This window comes from Centruroides vittatus, unplaced genomic scaffold (assembly GCF_030686945.1).
Source record: "Centruroides vittatus isolate TY-2023 unplaced genomic scaffold, ASM3068694v2 contig_5, whole genome shotgun sequence".
Classification (NCBI taxonomy): Eukaryota; Metazoa; Arthropoda; class Arachnida; order Scorpiones; family Buthidae; genus Centruroides; species Centruroides vittatus.
This window is the reverse complement of record NW_027122286.1, coordinates 3,725,117-3,744,349: the sequence shown is the minus strand read 5'-3', so window position 1 is coordinate 3,744,349 and position 19,233 is coordinate 3,725,117. Positions and strand designations below refer to the sequence as shown.

Here is a 19,233-nt window from a genome sequence, read left to right as displayed (position 1 = left end):
GACGCCACCCCAAGGCCATTTATTCATTAGAAAAAATGAACATACAAAAGATACAAAGTACTGTACATATAACAAATCATCGCCACACATATAGGTAATGACAGGAGAGAAATTTAACAGATACTGTAGCCCATGTAAATGCTGAATGGATAAATTGTCAAATATCATAATTTTTTGGTAGTTTGCTGTGTTGTTGTTCTTGATTATCCATGCAGTGTCAAAGTCACATCTGCTGTTTGATTGATGCTAAGAATTGGTTTTAGAGTTGCAAACCAGTGCAGGTAATATGGACCATAGTCCATATCATCGGCAAATTTTGCACCGCTATAGTCCATATTACTAGACATGCTTGTGGTATTCCTTTTACTATTTTTTTGATTATTTCTTGCAAAACTAGAAGGAAAAGAATATGCAACTCTACTTATTCTGCTGCTACCAGGCTGGTGAAGAATGGATCAAGTGTCAGAAGTGTCAGCACTGGACACATCATTGAAATATGTGCTGGTGCAGAAGGAAGACACATTTCTGTGTAATTTTTAGAGAAATAGTGACTTTGTCTGTTTCTAGAAGCATCCTTATAATGTGAATTATGTGCAGATAATATAGACCACAGTGGTTCATATTACCTTCACTTTTAAGTTTTTTGACATTACAGCTTTTAATGCTGAAACTAATGTAGATTAATATAGATGTGCTTGTGATATAAGTGGGTATCAGTTTTTGCACCTTGCATCACAATGTTAGTTCAATTGCAGCAGTTACATGGAAGTAATGGTCAAAGACAACATGGTGGTCCACATTAGCTGCATTTACTCTATTTCATAAATCTGATATTAATAGAAATTAAAAAATTAACAAAGTTACTATAATATTTTCAAGTTTAAAGATAATTTTATTTGATTATTAATTATGATTAAATAAACTTGTATTGCATGCAAGCATATCATTATTTCATAATAATTTCATTGACTCATTACTTTGCAAAGCAGTCCTTAAGAACACTGTTTGATACTTAAAAATAAAATTTAACTCATTATAAAAAAAAATTATAAAAAATAAAATTCAAACTATGCTTTACTGCAGCTCAAACTAAATTTAAGTATCATTTCTCAAGCATGTTTGGACAATCATGCCCATAATCAGAACAAGCTAACTTCTCTACAAAATTATCTGTGTTTGTTCACTTCCTGATGAGTTTGGAGTATGTCATAAAGATGTAAAGTGAACTGCTTCAAATAATTCTGTAAAGAAGTTAGCTCATAGTTGTTCTCCAGATGATGGAATTAGTTGCCTAAAAGTGCTTGAGAAACAATATATAATTTAAGTTTGTAAATTTCAATAAAGCAGAGTTTGGATTTTATTTGTTATAAGAAATTAAAGTTTATTCCTTGTATATTGAACTTATGTTACATAAATAGAAAAAGCTTTTACTTACAGTGGCCAACCTTCTCCTGTTTGAACAGTAAACAATGTTAACATAGCAGCCATCACATTATCATAATGAAAAGCTTGTTGTTTCCATTCTCTTTTCTCTACTGTTGGTGGTCTATCATTGTCTGAATATACATAATATTCACCTCTAAATATATAAAAAACTTTGTCAGTCACATATAATTACATACTGAATTATTATATCTTTTTATTAATAAATTTCTGAATTTATAATGAATATTTCAATAATTTAAAAACTATAAATGCTTCATACAAGATAATGTAGGCATGTATCAGGCTTGATCAAATGAAACCCACTCATGGCAAACCACAAGAGAACTGCAAGATGGACATTGTGCTGTAAGATAGTGCTAGTGAAGGAGTAAAATATCATCTTGAGGAAAATTAGTCATTCTGGTTGCAGGCATTACACAGTGAACAGAAAATTTCACTTAATATGACATATTGAATAATCTGTCCAAAGAAGACTAACAGGTGATGATTCAGTTTTTAAATGCTGAAGGATATCAGCCAACCTAGATTGGATATCAGACAACCAAGAGAATACAGACATTATATGGAGTAAAGTGTGTTGCAAAAACAATAGTGGAAGATCAAGTTTCAAGTATGTTCAGTAGCAGTCAAGCTGGCATAAGTGATTTGCCATGTTCCAGCCAGGCAAATGTTCTTACTGTTGAAATACAATTGAAGTTGTTGATGGCTGTTATGTCAATGTGTATATTGTATTATGTCATAACAATTTTGTAAAGTTTTTCTATTATATAATGAAAGGTAGGTGATGCTGGTGTTAACCCCCTTAGAGAACAATTAATCATGGTGACCTCATTCTATTCTCCTTTTTTTACCACAGACCTTCCATTACACAAGTTTGGTAATTTTATGTGCAATCTCTGTTCTTCATTCATGTAATCAGTTCTACAAGTTTAACCAGTTGTATCACAATTTCCAATTCCAACAAGCTTAACAAATCTAACACTTATGAATGAGGTTGTCATTGCCATTTAGTTAGACCATTGGTGGACTACATCCTTGCCTGTTACCAATTTTAATATCAGTTTTGATATTAATCTAAATCACTATTTTGCGAAGGCTTAGCTAACAAAAGGTTTTTCACAATAGACAACACAAAACTGTTAACTGATGCTCAAAAACAATAGTGAATATCAAGCACACTGGAATATCTACAATGTCATGCTGAAAGCAGTGTGTTTTTAAGGCATATTGTGGCTGGGATAAAAAAAAACAGTACCATCACTACAAGCTAACACCCAAGGCCTGAATTCACAAATGTTTCATGAGATATATTATATGATATTGGAGAAGTACTATTACTGAAAATAACTATATTTTACATTTTGTATTCACAAAATGTCTAGCAATTTCAAGAAAACAGAAGAAATTAGTAACAAGAGTATGTCTTGTGACATCACTAGTAATCACTTCCATATTAATAGAGCCAATAGGAAGACTTTTCATAGTGATGTATTTTCAGAATATTCTCACTTCTCATATTTTCAACATTGGAAGAATGATAGTCAAGTTTTATTTCATTAAAATTAAAATGCTTCATAAATGACATAATAAGAAATGTAACAGAAAGTGTACTATTACTAAATTGATACTGATAGTTATATTAATAGAAATATTGAAGAAGCTTCAAAGAAATTAATAATGTTAAATTATAACAAATGAGAAATTTTCATATGACATTCTATAAAGCAGTTTTAATTTGATTGCGAGGGATTCTATTAATTTTTTTTTTTTTGGCATTTGATGACATCTTAGTAGATAAGAATTAGAAATATTTTTAAAAATATTTAAATATTTTTAAAATTTTATTTAAATCCAGAACAATGACCCAATTCGATTATCAACCTATAGAACAAAATACTTAAGTCAATGTACTGAGAAAAATGATGACCCATGATAACTACTAGAGGTTAGGCCTGGCGTTGCAGGGGCAAAGTAACAATAGCAAAGGTTAAGATTATTACGTTATAGTCAACCTTACCTGTTTTTACAGAATGCAAGAATTGGGTCCCCCTGTTTCCAGAGTAATTGGAGAATTTTTAGATGGGTCTAAAAATATGTTTGATTTCTCGCAAAAACGAAAAAAACTGCATCTGCATCTTGCACGTTGCTTTATAAATATGAAACTTTGGTAACTTATGAGGAATTTCTATATAACTTAGGATACAGTGTTTCTGAATCTGGACCAAAGTCTGAAAGAAAGCAGTGGAATCATCTGAGTTCATTCATAATGTCCCAGAAAAATTCAAATTGCAGACCTTAGCAGGAAGGGTAATGCTTAACCTTTTTCTTAACATTAATGGACCACTATTGCTGGATTTCAAAGATTGGACATCATCATCAATGATCAACAGTTTATCGGTTTGACTTGTGTAATCGAAGAATTCACACTCAACAACCTTTTAAAAAAACAGTAATAGTAATTGAAAACAAACGTTTTCGACCATTAACTTGGTCTTCCTCAGGTCCTAAATATTGAGATTCGTTACAAGTTCAAAACTCTTTCAGAACGTATTCAAATTTTCAAATAGAACCATTGCGCGTTCATGTTGCCATGGTATCATACGTGTTGTTGACATACGTAATACATGTGGCGCAAATACACAACCAGGATCCTGAATTACTACAGGAGATCCATACGAGGATTGTTACTTTCCAATGTAAGCTTGAAAGAGACCTCTCCAGACGTTATCAAAAGAAATTCCAGTGGATTCTTAACAAACAAAGACCGCATGGATCATTACAACATTCATCCTTGATATGCTGAGACAACATCTCACCACCTGATTTCCTCCTCCGTTCTTTAACGCATGGTCCTATGTGTGCACCACTTGGTTCTTGCATACGACCGAAAAAGGTCATGCCTGACGTCGAAAACCTCATTTCTGGAATGAATGACGTACACAAGGAATATTATAGATGGAAATCTGCCTTCAAGATAATAGCTGCTAACAATTGGAAACAGAAGGATACGATGTGGAAACAGGTTACCAAATCCAAAAAATGGTTAAAAGACCATAACATAATCGTCCTCAAGGCGAACAAAAGCAAGGCTCTCATGTTATTGAAGAAAGAAACATACACTTCCATAATGCAAACATACATCAACGACACAGAATGTGAACGCATCGATGATGGCTTTGTCAACAAGCTACAAGCACGTGTGAAAAGATTTACACAAACTTGTTTAGCCAAAGAGCTGAACCTTAACAGGGCATTGGTACCTTCCCCTGATACCCCCAGGCTATTCGTGTTTGCTAAAACTCACAAAGATACACCATCCTTGAGACTGGTCCTTGACAAGGCAAGATCCCCCACTAGAGAGCTGGATGCGGCGATGCACAAGCACATAATTCACGACTTAAACAATTATCCCTGGACAGTCAAGAACCCACAAGAATTATTAGATGCATTGAGACCCCTCAATGTAACCGACCAGGCATACATCACTGTTCTCGATTTCGTTTCATTGTACCTGTCGATAAAAATCCAACCTTGCTTTTGAGCGATTAGAGACCTCTTACTAACGTGGCACGGAACGCACCGTAAACTGATCCTGGAACTAGCCCACATTCTGTGCTACACTTCCTTTTTCCGTTTCGACGACAAAACATATCTTCAGAAACGTGGTGTTCCGATAGGCAGCCCGCTGTCAGGCAATTTATGAGAGTTGGTCATTAGAAAGCTGGAACAAAGAATCATACCCCTCTTTAATTCAGATATACATATTTATATGAGGTACGTCGATGATATCTTTATCTTATGGAAAACCAAGCCCAATATAAACAGGTTCATCAATGCAATGAACAACAACCCATATGGACTCCACATCAAGCTTGACCAAATAAGCAACTCAAATGCAAACTTCTTAGATATCCATATGCAAATAGATGGCAACACAATATCCACTAAGGTCCATTACAAACCATGCTACACTCCTTTATTCATCCCTGCCGTTTCAGAGGACCTCTTCTCTTACAAGGTAGCTGCCTTCCAGGCCCTTACGAAAAGAGCGTTCACGCACCACTCCAGAATCAAGGACACCATATCTGAATTACAGCGCATCCAGAACATAGCCACAAGACACGGCTATAGTCGTACATTGGTTCATAACCTTGCGTCTGCATATTATACACAATTGCATCGTACTGACAACACCAACAGATGCACTAACGACTACAATACCACTCAATCACTTGTTGTGGTTGAATATAATAAACACCTAGACTCCATTTACAGGGAAATTGCCGCATACACCAACAAAAAGATCGCTTACAAGAGGCGTAACACTATGTATGACCTCATGCGCAATTTCAAGGACATCTTAGATAAAAGAATGGCACTGGGGGTATACTCTGTTCCATTATGGGATGGCAGATTCCAAAGAGAGCTTGTATACATCGGTTCAACGAAACGGTCGCTGGACAAGCGTCTACGTGAGCATAAGTATGATATTGACTGCAACAGAGGCACCACTGCCCTCTCCGCGTATGCCTCGACTCCGGGCATAAGTGCTGATCTGCAAAACGCGGAATTGATTAAACTCTCCCGCCGATTGGACCATCTGCGATCCCTGGAAACTCTGGAAATATACAAAGCTGGACTGCGCACAACCTGCATCAATTCTAAAGATGCGTGTAACATTTCTCAAGCTTGGAAGTTTTGTTACGAAGGGGATGTTCCCCATAGCTCTATTTAATGTACAGTACATCCCTATCCCTTCGTTTATATATGGAATGTAATTACATTGTGTTTTTGCGCCACACGTATTACGTATGTCAACAACACGTATGATACCATGGCAACACGAATGTGCAACGGTTCTATTCGAAAATTTGAATACATTCTGAAAGAGTTTTGAACTTGTAACAAATCTCAATATTTAGAACCTGAGAAAGACCGAGTTAATGATCGAAAACGTTTGTTTTCAATTACTACTACTGGTTTTTTAAAAGGTTGTTGAGTGTGAATTCTTCAACAGTTTATCACCACACTAAACAAACTTCACAAGATAGTTAATTATAAAGCCAAATTTCTTATCAGAGGGTGTTATTTTCTTACATGATAATTCCTTTCCACATGAAATATAAAGGATACACTGAATCCCAAATACTGGAAGGCTTTGCAAATCCTGACAGTCCAGACCTCTCACCTTGTGACTTGCTCACCTTAAAGAATGCTTTAAAGGGGTACAAGGTCCAGATTAATGATGTGCAGGTGGCCTTGTGGCAGTGGTTTAATGGCCAACTTTGTTCTTTTATTGTGGATGGCTTACACGAAATGGTCGAATAATGAAATGTATCAATGCTTGGGTAGACTTTTTATAAATATTCAATTTAAGAGCAAGGTCTGCAACATTTATACTCCACGCATTAATCCTCCATTTTGTTACAGATGCTACCTGGACAGGTTTCATTTAATCAAGATATATAACAATATATCATTCTTGACAATAAATAATTGTCTTTCTATTGCATCAGAGTTAAATTAAATTAAAATAGACTTTCATTTTCATAGATTGTTTTATTATAATTCAAAATAACAATTCTAAATTATATTAAAAAATAAAACTCTTGAATAATTTAGAGAAAATTGATAAATATCATTTTCTCTAAATAATAATAATAATAATAATAACTCAATAAAAATTAATTAAAAGTTTCAATGTCCATAATATTCAACGACACAAGTACAAAAGTCAATCACTCAGTTGTTATTCATTGTAAAGAACTAATACATACTAAAATTGAGTTTCTAAATAGTTATTTGAAAGTCATTGTAAGCCAAAGAAACTAAGTTACTAGAAACTTGTCAACTTTCAAGATACAAGTTTAACTGCCTATATTTTAGTTTATAATAGCTTTACTGAGTTAAAATTCACTCTCTGACAGAAAAGAAGTAAAAATGTCTAATAACATTCATTAAAACATGAATGATGCAAGATGATGAATAAGTGAACTAAAAAGGAGGCATATACAGTGGAGAACTGTCCCACTGTATATGCCTCCCTTTCCTCAGCGGACAGTTTGCTTAGTGGCCATTCCTTATTTTAATATGTTATATTTCACTTAAGAAAAGTAAATTATTAAACAAAATACAATCAAATATACTCCCACAACTGCCATAAATGAACAGGCTAAATTTAGATATAATGATTATAAATTAGGAATGAATTTGACATTAGAGTGTGGTGTTAGGTGCCATCTCGTATTAAAACTGATGGTTATATCTTAAACTTATATATACTGGAAGAGGAGATCAGACCGAAGGTCCAGGTAGTATAACTGGAAATGCATCTGCAAGGTAAGCAGAAGTTGTGGGTTCAAGTCCCACTTCAGGCCGATTCTTTTCTTCCAGTTTAATCTAAATTAATTAATTAAATATTATAATTATTAATTTTAATACTAGATGGTGCCTAATGCCACACACTAATGCCAAATTCATTTCTAATTTATAATCATTACATCCAAATTTAGCCTGTTCATTTACAGCAGTTGTGGGAGTATATTTGCTTAACAGGTTTTTGATTGCTGTGTATATTTGTACAAAATAAAATCATTATTTATTGTATTAAATTTTAAAAATCTTATTCTAATTTAAGCTAAAGTTACCAAGGTACGATCCATCCACAGACAGACATCCAGCTCACAGCAAATACAGTCTATATATATAAACATCTTAACTACACCTGATACATTGCAATAACACACCTTCAATTGCTGTATATTTTAGTAATTTATAATTATTATTACCAAATTATAGTCTCTTCGCATTCCATTATCAAAACCGTCAACGAACCTGACGAAGACCTTCGTGGAGGATCGAAAACATTAGTTTATTTGTTAACTGTCATCTTGTGTACTGGGAATTTTAAGATTGAAGAGGCTGTATTGGACTTTATATGTACCAGTAGTCACAGGTGAAGATTGTCTTTTTATAATCCAATGATATATGGCAATTGAAGGTGTGTTAATGTGTTAATGAATGGTTCTGATTCAGATATAGGCCATCATATAATTGTTCTTGCAAACTTAAATTCAGCCTATCACAATGTGCATTTTGTAGCTTCTAATTTGAAAATAACTGATCACAATTTGTAGACTATCATGATGGGGCACATATTGAACTAATGCTCTGGACAAATTCAATCCTGTGGTACTCTAGAGCAGTAGGCCAATCACCTCAACAATCCAGCCAGCAAATTAAATATATGGGCCTATAACTGATATATATTCTCAGACCAAAATTTGTTGCTGCCAGTCCAATACTGAGCATATGTATGTGCTTTTGATGGTTTCAAGAATGAGTCATCATAGTGCATAAATATACAATATCTGTAGCATACAAAATTTTTCATATTTTTTAATGATGATCAAGTTGTGAAAAATATTGTGAAAAACTGTAAAATATAACTCTGAAATAGCATGACTTCCAGTTTGCATCATAAGTTCATATATATATATATATATATATATAGACTGTATATATATATATATATATATATATATATATACAGTCGATTCCACTTAATTGGGACACATTGGGACTCAGCCATTTTGGCCCAATTAAGTGGCTGCCCCAATTAAACAAACTAATAAGAAATTTTAAAATAAAATATGTAATACGTAGATAAGTAAATAAATAGGTAAAAATAATAATAATTAGGTACTTATTTTAATGCTTTATTAAACCAAAATACAGAATGTATTTGTACTATAAATTTGCCAGACTCACGATGATATTGATTCGTATCACATTAATGTTACCAAATATTAGTAGTGACATACACAAGGGTCGACTGTTGGATCCATTCCTGATCGAACAATCTTTCCTTTCTTTCATTTTAATTAGAACATGTCCAGGTTCATCCAAAAGTCACCTTATGGCCTTTCTTTGAGCACAGTTTCCTTTACTTGGAGATGGGCCACTTCAGCGGGAGCATCTGTAGAATCCACCAGCTCCAGATGCTGGTCCCAATGATCAGATGGCTGCTATTTGAGTCTAGACATAATCATGCACACAACACCTTCCAAGGAAACTCTAACTGTCCTCCAACTTGGTTGAGAGACCTCAAAAAATTGTCTGGAGGTCTTTGTCCCTTTGCTTTTAAGGGGATTGTCTGGTCCAATCTGAAACAGGATTAGTAGCTTGCATTCAGGTCTGCCTCAGATGGAATCCCAGTGTGATATGTCCCGCTATGCTGGCCCCCTCTAGAAAAACTGAACTGCCCAAGTAAAAGACAAAATTGCTTTGTCTCCACAAACCATTAGGCCTACACAACATTAGTGTACATAGTGTTGACATATTTTCAGATCTCTAAAATATATCAAAAATTGCTAAATTCCTTTTCTGCTACTGTCCCAATTAAGCATTTAAATTATGCATTAGTTTATTAGTTTAGTTTCCATGCTTTGAGAATTGGCCTGAAAAAGTGGCTGCCCCAATTAACCGGTGGCACAATTAAGCGGAATCAACTGTATATAGTTAATTGGCTCCTCCTGCCCCTAATGTTTAAATATGTGGTCTCGGCTTTCATCTATCTAACACCATTCTAGAGATTAAGGAAAGACAGACAGACAAATAGACAAACGACAGTGGGGGAATTTATTGGTCTACAATTTTTTCAAATTGCAGCCCAATAAACTTTTTTTATTTAATTTGACTCAAGTCCTATTAAACATGTATTCTTGGATGCCATTTATATTATGTGAATGTCAACTAACATGATTTTTATTAATTAATTTGATTTAAATTCAACTGTGGATCATACTGAAAAATAGAATTAATATCTTTCCTGCATGCACACTGAAATCTAATTTATATAGCAATATACTTAACTAGTAATTATGTTAATTTTAAATTTATTCTAAAAATTACAGTTAAACTTACTGACAATCTTCTTTAAATAATCTTGATTCATCGGTGCAATAAAAAAATTTTCCATTAAATAGCTGAACAGCTATTACTGCAAAAATGAATTGAAATAATATATACACGATGAGTATGTTGACAACATTTTTGAGTGATGTTACAACACAATCAAAAACAGCCTGAAATGAAATTACAAATAATTAGTATAAATTTTTTAAAATATATTTTAATATTTTTATAACGTTGATGGTTTCAAGAATAAATCATCATGGTGCATGAATATACAGTATCTGTAGCACACAAAATTTTTCACATTTTTTAATGATGATCAAGTAAATTTAAACAACAGAAACATTGTTTGATGAATCAATAATGGTAAGTTAAAATTGGCAAATAACCTGCATCATCATAATAATGTAAACTTGCATTCAAATTTACCTTTAAATACACATAATCTGCAAGTTATCCCCGTAGAACTACAGCAAATTGTTAAAATTATTTTTAAAATAAAATTTTTATTAATTTAATACATAACATTAATGTATGAAAAATCTTGTAACAAATGCATGTAATATCTTTCAGATTTTATTAAGAAATTGATCAAAATTACTGAAAAAAATGTTCATTGATAATTAAAAATTTTAATCATCCTCTTAACAAATTGTATATTTGTTGATAAACTTGCAAAGAAATGATTTTAATTAAAAACTATTCATTACTCAGTAGTTCTAGCTGAGTAATAAATAGTCAAAGTAATGAAGAACTGAACTTTTACTAGACACATTTAAACTTGTTTAAATATGTCTGGAAGGGAGAAATTGCTTGGAAGTCCAAGTGGTGTAACTGGTCAGCACACCACGTGGTAAGTGGAGGTTGTGAGTTCAACTTCCACTCTGAGCCAAATATTCTAAATTTAAAATTAAATTATAGTTCCTACTTTCATTAAGAGATGGTACCTAACATCTACCTCTAGTTGTTCTAATCACGTTATTTCTAATTAATATTTGTGCATAATTTCTGCCCAATTAATTTGGCTGATGGTTGGATGATTATTTCTATTTTATATTTCAGAGTAATCTATCAAATTAAAATCTTTCATTAAAAGTCCCACTAAATTACACTTAAATTAAAAATAGTGCAATACCAAAATGAAATTAATAATAGTATAATATCCTAATAACCAAATAAATGTTTGCAATAAAATGATGGTTTTGACACATTTGTAACATATATCCAAAACTTACTGACCACAAAACATAAAATTCTATTTATAAAGATACAATCAAAATAGATTATTATATGAGTTGTTAGATTCAAGAATGCATTTTATAATATAATAATATACTCTTGCTTTAATTCTACTATGCAAAATATATAATCAAAGTTTAATGCCAAGATGTTGATATAATAGTAAATTAAAGTAATTAATAATTTTTGGAAATTTATTATTTACATCTTTTAATTTATCAATTTATTTTGATTAAAGTAGTTTTGCAATAAGTTTCACAAAAACCTTTTGCACTTTCTCTAGCAGTTTCTTAAAACCATAAGATAGGAAAACCAACATTATAGAAAATCAATGAAAATACAACATTATATTAAACAAACTTCCAATTAAATTATGATTATATATAATGTAAATACATAAAATTCATTTTTTCAAAATAATAAATTTCTAATACAATAAAATATTTAAAGTAATAATGTCTTACTTTTAACTTGGGAACCCGTTTAATGGTTTTTAACGGCCTTAATACTCGCAGTACTCTAAGGGATTTGATAGTGCTGAGATTTTGTCCAGTACTACTCCCCCTACACAGATTATAAAGCAATTAAATATTCAATAACTGACAATTATAAATATGTATATTAATATATACAGTAAGATCCCGCTTAACACTGCCTTGCTTAATGCTGATTCGATATAACACTGTCTGCTAGAAGTCTAAAACACAAAAGCTCAAAATTTATGCTGATTTAAATTATTGTGACATTTTATTGATTTGTATATAATATGATTATTTACAAATACGAACCAATCAGAAAAAGGTGTACTTTCTTTAAATCTATGTTTGTTTGGTGCAATTTTGGAAAAAATATAACATCATGGATGCCATTGGCAATATCAACTTCACTTGGCAAGAATTAACTGATAAATGCACAAACAAAGTGTGGAAGAAGTTATGGATGAAGGTATCCAAAAATTCTCAACAAGAAAAGCCTATCACTGTATCATTAGGTTGACCAAAGTCAACCTAATTGATACAGCAGGACTAGGAGATGTAGATGAGCAGGATATTGAGGAGTTACCACAGGTTTCTGGCGAGTCTTACCAATGACGACCTTCAAGAACTAGCAGAACAAGAAATTCGTGTACAACTGGAAAATAGAAATTCTGAAAACAAAGAACCCAAAAAATTTCTCTACAGATTTCCTTAATAAAAGTTTGGTAATAATAACCAAAATTGTTGATCAAATTGTTGCAAATGATCCAGATTTTGAAAGGAGTGCAAAAGCAAACTGAGGCATTTTGGATGCGATCTTCTGCTACCAACATTTGCTTAAGGAAAGAAAATAGCGACAAATGGAACTTCACAACTTCACTGCAAAAAAACAAGAATTTCAGAAAAGACAGGACCTTCATTACAAAAGCTGAACTTTACATTTCTGTGTGCATATGTTTATGTGTTATTTAACATATATTATTATACAAATTAATATAAAAGTAACTTAAAATTAAAGTAAAATTTGTTTATTTTTGATCACATGTTCCCCTTATCCTATCTACTCTAAGTTAAAATGACCTCGTTTAACGCTGTTTCGTTTAGCACTTTGTCATCTAGGAACGCATCCCCCACCTTAAGCAGGGTCTTACCATATATTTATTTTAAAATACATACGCGAATGCGAAGGCAACTAAAGCACAAATAACCACAATAGCATCCAAGATATTCCATAAATCTCTACAATAGGAACCAGGATGTAATATTATACCTTGGTCAATAACCTAAAAATAAAATTATATAAAATCATTATTTGATTTTATTCAGACATTTATAAATTAAATTTCAATTCAAGACGAAATCATTAAATGCTTTAAGAAATGACTACTTACTTTCAGCACCATTTCAACAGTGAACACACCAGTAAAAGCATAGTCAAAATAATTAAGAATACGATTGCTATAAGAATCTTCAACTACAGGATCTTCAGCAGCTAAAGATATGCTGCTTAGAGATATGATGATCATTACAAATAAGTCAAAATAACGTAAATTAACAACATAATGGGCAGCCCTTCGTACACTGAAAAATTTGTTTATTCAAATAAGTAATCACATTTATTTATGTATAGAATAAAAAATTACTTAGTAACAAAATTTCTATACTAATTAAATTAAATTTTTTTTATTTATAAATGGTCCTCATTTATTTTTTTCTTTAATTTACAATTTTTTTTAATCCATTTCACTGCTTTTACTTCCACCCATATCATTTATTTGTTCTTAATAATTAAAATTCAAAGAAAAACATTAACTATTATTAAATACAAATGCAAAATTAAAACAGAAATGAGATAATATGCAGTGTTTTCCCCAGGTCCTTTTGACTGGGTACTCCACCCAACAGATTTTACTGACCATCCAGAAAGGTGGAGAATTGACATGTCAAAATAATGATTCTTATAAACTGTACAGATGTATTCCATCTATGAAAAAATAATTGAAAACAAAATCAGAAAAAAACTTTCCATCTCTAACAGAAATCCAGTAAATTATATTAAAAAATATTTTAACTTCTGTTGTTGTAAGCAGAAACAAGAAATCAATAAAACTCAAACTGGAATAGAAAACTCCATGAATATAAAAATAAAAAAAAAGGAATTTGAAAGCAGTTAAAGAAGTTAGCATATTTATTCAGATTAAGTGCTTTTCAGGATTATCAATCCTATCTTCAGATCAACATGTGATGTTCTGACCCAAAATAAACATCTTCTATTAACACTGGAGTGAGTAATAAACAGTCACAAACAAAACCTTTTGCCAGTGTTGAACTTGATACAAAAACCTCATAATATTTTTGGCCTCCACCAAGGCCTTCTTCAGGTGCTGAACTGACCAGAATCCCCCTTGGACCATTAGAACGATGTTTCCCGAGTAATAAGCATTATATGTATCACATTTCATCCCTCCGCCTGGCTCTGTTCAAAAAATTCTAACAGGTACCTCCACGCATCGCAATCGTATCCCCGTCCTTAAAGTTGATACAGGTGCCCCCAACATTGGCTTTATAGATCTCCCAGGCCTCCAGGTGCCGAATGTGATCGATTTGAAACACCTGTCTAATGAATTTGGTGTTCCAGAAGTCCGCACAAATTTCTGGGTCAGTAACATACACAGTTAAGGTGGTGGTGTGCCTGTTGTTTTTAAGATCAGATTGATGCTCCTGTAATCGTTTTTGAGCTGAACATACAGTTGAACCAATATAAACCAAATCTCTTTGGAACCTATCATCCCTGATGGGAATGGAGTAAACCCCTGGGGCTCTGTTAAGATCTATCTCGTCCTTAGCATTGTGTAGCAGCTCCTAAATTGTGCCAGTTCTCCTGCACGCAATCTTCGTGTGATTCTGTCTACCAATTTCCCTATATAGGGGGTCTAGATGCTGATTGAATCGGACAGCTGTGCACCTGCCGCCCATAATGGGCTGTTGGCCGCCGTCTGCCAGCACCACCATGTGGGGAAAGATGGTTGGCGTAGGCATAGGCAAAACCATGAACTATGCCTTTACTGAAGTTCAGCACCTGAAGAAGGCCTTGGTGGAGGCTGAAAACGTTAGGAGGTTTTTGTATCAAGTTCAACACTGGCAAAAGGTTTTGTTTGTGGATGTTCTGACCATTCAAACAGAACAAGCTATTCATGTATAACTTTTTGAATGTAATCAACAAACATTACAAATTTGAATATTTTTTAAACAAATTAACAGATATTTTTAAATTATAAACATGAAAATAGCATAATATAATCTGTGCATAAAGTACAAAACAAAAATAAAATACAAATAAAACTAAAATATAAGATAGACAAGGGGTGCGTTCTTTTATTCCTCCACGTAACTCTGCGTGAGCGACATCCGTTTAAAAATTCTTGCAGAACATGTTCCTAAATTCCAGTGGGAGTGCGCGCCGTCGAATGGCAAAACGGCTGTTTGTAGCAGTAGTTTACGGTGAAAAGCAAAAATGGCGTCCTCCATAGCTCAGATAGTTTCATTTCGGGGTCCATTATGTGGTTTTATGAATGAAAATTTAGAAGTTGTGAAAGCTGTGGCTGTACGCCATGTGTTTGTATATAGTTTATATTTTATTATTATTTTTAATTTCACTTTCTCACGCTTTTATCCCCTTTCTTTTCTTTACCTATTGTTTTTCCTCTTTGGAATGTCTCTCCAAAATTCCTTTCCTTATATGGTCATAGTATATCCCCTAAAACAAAGAAAGGGTGCGCGACCCCTGAGGGGTCAAGTACAAAACTAGAGGGCAGGAAGGTCGTAAAGGAAAGAACAAAAAGGATTCAGACTCAAGAAATGGGGAGAGAAAGGAGCTTCTGGTGCATTCTGGCAGTGTGCAGAAGAGAAAGAGTAGCATTTGATTGACGGACTAAAGAATTCGTTGTGATCGATCCATTTTGTTTGTGATCGATTCATGAGAATTAACTGTGAATTTTGGCAAGCGAATGAACTGAAAGGAAGAATAGAATCCCCTCTACATATTTTGTGTAAGACCCTCGCCAAGGACGTTATAAAAGAGACCGATTTTTTGAAGACCTCAAAGACCAACGCTGGGTACCCCTTTCCTAACTTCTTACATTTTCTTACCTGTCCTTTATTCTCCTCCTTTAGTTTAATATTAGTTTTAATTTTCATTTTTTTTTTCATGTTAGTAATAGTATAACATTAGCATAAGATTAGTTTAATTATTTTCTTTTTGTCGCAAGCTATATATGAGTCGGGGAATTTTTGTACAACATTGTTCGCTAATACATTTATTTTCATCTGTCGGGACAGAAAATATACTGGCATCCTAAAAGAACCTGTAGCTAATAACTTTTACCTAAATTAAAATTTACTTTTTTCATTTTTATTTTGGTTCCACGTGTATTTCTTTTAACAAAGAAATTAACATATCTTCACAAAGCACAAGTTAGTGCATGTGGTGATGTAAGTGTCTCTTCAAATTTTTTTCAAATGGTAGCCGGCATTCTAATTTTTTTGTGGCTATTTTGAATGCTCTTTTAACAAATAATCCATTTTATGGTTAAATTTTACAATTGGAACCCTTCTTTTGCCTTTAAAAGCTCATATTTTAGAACTATAGATTCCTCCATCACCATACTATCGATAGTGCGGACACCACCATCTTTCTTTCTTTCACCGTCATTCCTAAATGCTTACAAACAGCAGCACACTCCTGTAGTAGTGGCAACGCGGAATGACCGCTATTAAAGAACGCACCCAAGATAACATTACAACAAAAATGGCAAAAAAAACATAAAATTAACATAAAAATAAAATTAAAATAACAGTAAATAAAAACATAGATAATTATGGAGTATGCACAAATAGTTTAAAAGTGCTAAAACAATGAGAATCGTCAGTCAGTCCTACAGAAGCTTGTACAATATAAATAGCCAAGACTTCTCCCCAATGTTATATGAAATATTTGAAAGGAATAGCCAACTAACTATCAATATGTAAAACACTTCTGAGCACTAATTCCACACAAAGAACACACATTTAGAAATCATTTCCTGAATTTGACAAATTAATTTGAGATCTGCAATCCACAGGAGATAATTTAGAAGAAATAAATGTTGTGTACCATCTTTTATTAACCATATCCGAATATAAGAATATGGTGACCACAGTTGAAACTTTTGCACTGGAAAACCTGACTCTGGAATTCATTAAAAACAGAAAAATAGACTTTTGGACAAAGAAATAAAACAGGCTAACATCAAGAAGAGAGACAAAGAAGATCTGCCAATGCTATGAGCCTACTCTTTACAGTCCAGACAAAAGACAGTAAAAGGAAAATGGAAGAAATCTGTACAGGGAAATGTCTAATTCAAAGCTCTGTTCAAGTGTTAGAAATGTAATAAGATACAAGCAAATTGAATTTCAAAGGATAAAATAGAAAATGCAAATTACAAATAGCCAGTATCATTGATATACGTCAACAATTTATAAAATTATAACTTCTCACAAATTATAATATTTTTGAAAAACTACCAGAAACAAAATGCCATTTTAGAGATGTTTTCAGATTCCAAAACAATACTAAATTATCTCACCACCAGAAATAGTTAAATAATTTCTGTAATATATCATCTATTGGAGAAATAGTGAAATAAACACAATAGTTAATGCATCAGAGACATTAAAATAAAAATTTCTAGAGCTAAATGAAAATATAAAAATTGTCAATTGGCATTACTAGTATATATGTTTAATTAATGAATACAAGCACTTTTGACAGTATATAACAGTTTTTTCAGGTAATATGGCAGATAGAACATTACAAATCTAGAGATATAACACATTTTCAAATTGGGCTGGAAAACTATTGGTAGTATATACCCAAATTTTCTAAAGGCTCATCATATACATAAAAAATATATACCTGAAGACTGTTATACTGTTGAAAATGCTCATACACATTAATTAAATGTATTTACCAGCAACATCAATAGACAGTTTTTATATATTTTTTTATTTTTAGTAGGGAACATTAGTTCTTGTTTTTACTTCATTAATTTCCAGAAGATGTATGATAAATCCTCTAGAAATGTATGATACATCAAAACCAAAAAAGCAATCACTGCACATGGACATAAGGTATGCAACAGTGACTGAGAAAGGATTAAATTTCTTCTTCATTTTTACTTTTCTATTTATAAATAATTTTTTTTTGTATAATAAATATTTAAAAAACATAGCAGATGAATTTACATGAAAATTTAAAATTTTTTACATTAATTCTCTTTTAATTTTTCTCATTTCCTAACTTGAAGATATTTTGGCATAACACAAAATTGTAACAAATCCTGACTAGTGGGACCAATTTTAAGATAATAAAACCAGAAAACTGATTATATTGATTCTTATGCAAGTAAAGTGGGTGATCGGTTAGCACACATAATCCATTCCAAGACTTTGTTCGCTATCCGAATTGTTTGTTAACCAATTATCGATTTACCATAGGTTTTTATGGGAATTTGATTAATTTATTCTGGAGACTCCAAAAAACAAAAAATATATACTTTCTTATTACATTTATTTATATGTAATAATAAAAATACATATATACACAGTCTTGCAGTTTTATTAGTCATGTTTTTTCCGTTTGTGGGGGTTAAAGAATCTGTCTAATGTTATTTGCTTTTCTCTCTTCAGAATTTTCCAGAAGTAATTAATAGAATTGTAATTGTAGAGATCCCCAAGCCTATTAACCTCAACTTGGTTTGGATGCCATTCTAAGACTGTTGTTATGACATCCTCTCACTTCTTCAAAAGATGTTTAAGAGCAGATATCAGCATTAATTCTCTTTTTTCAGAAGAAAACATATTTTGCCGAGTTTCTTGGTGTTCTTTATTCAAGAGTTCTTGGCATTCTTCTGTCGTCAGATCAGTTTCAGGTTCCATTATGAGCTCTTCAATGTTCTTTATTTCTCAGATGTGATTTTTGTTACTCCTTAAGCTGCTTGAGTCTTCTTGATTATACAGTATCTTTCTTAGATAAGATTGAACTGCGGCCTACTGTAGACCTGTTTGAGCCATACTGCCCGGCAACATCAGACATCTTCTGCCCACTCTCTACCTATGC

At 32.5% G+C, this 19,233-nt stretch overlaps 1 protein-coding gene across 16 annotated transcripts in view; it reads right to left on the bottom strand.

The window, feature by feature from the left end:
• The window catches only part of LOC136978245 (voltage-dependent calcium channel type A subunit alpha-1-like), a 637,477-nt gene that overhangs the window by 372,166 nt on the left and 246,078 nt on the right, over window positions 1–19,233 (bottom strand). For all 16 annotated transcript variants that reach the window (XM_067273927.1, XM_067273930.1, XM_067273917.1 and 13 more), the window contains 5 exons: window positions 13,469–13,658; window positions 13,254–13,360; window positions 12,066–12,165; window positions 10,372–10,532; window positions 1,436–1,579 (listed from right to left, as the gene is read on the bottom strand). In XM_067273927.1, the coding sequence (XP_067130028.1) occupies window positions 1,436–1,579; window positions 10,372–10,532; window positions 12,066–12,165; window positions 13,254–13,360; window positions 13,469–13,658 (702 nt within the window). The remainder of the gene's footprint in view (window positions 1–1,435; window positions 1,580–10,371; window positions 10,533–12,065; window positions 12,166–13,253; window positions 13,361–13,468; window positions 13,659–19,233) is intronic.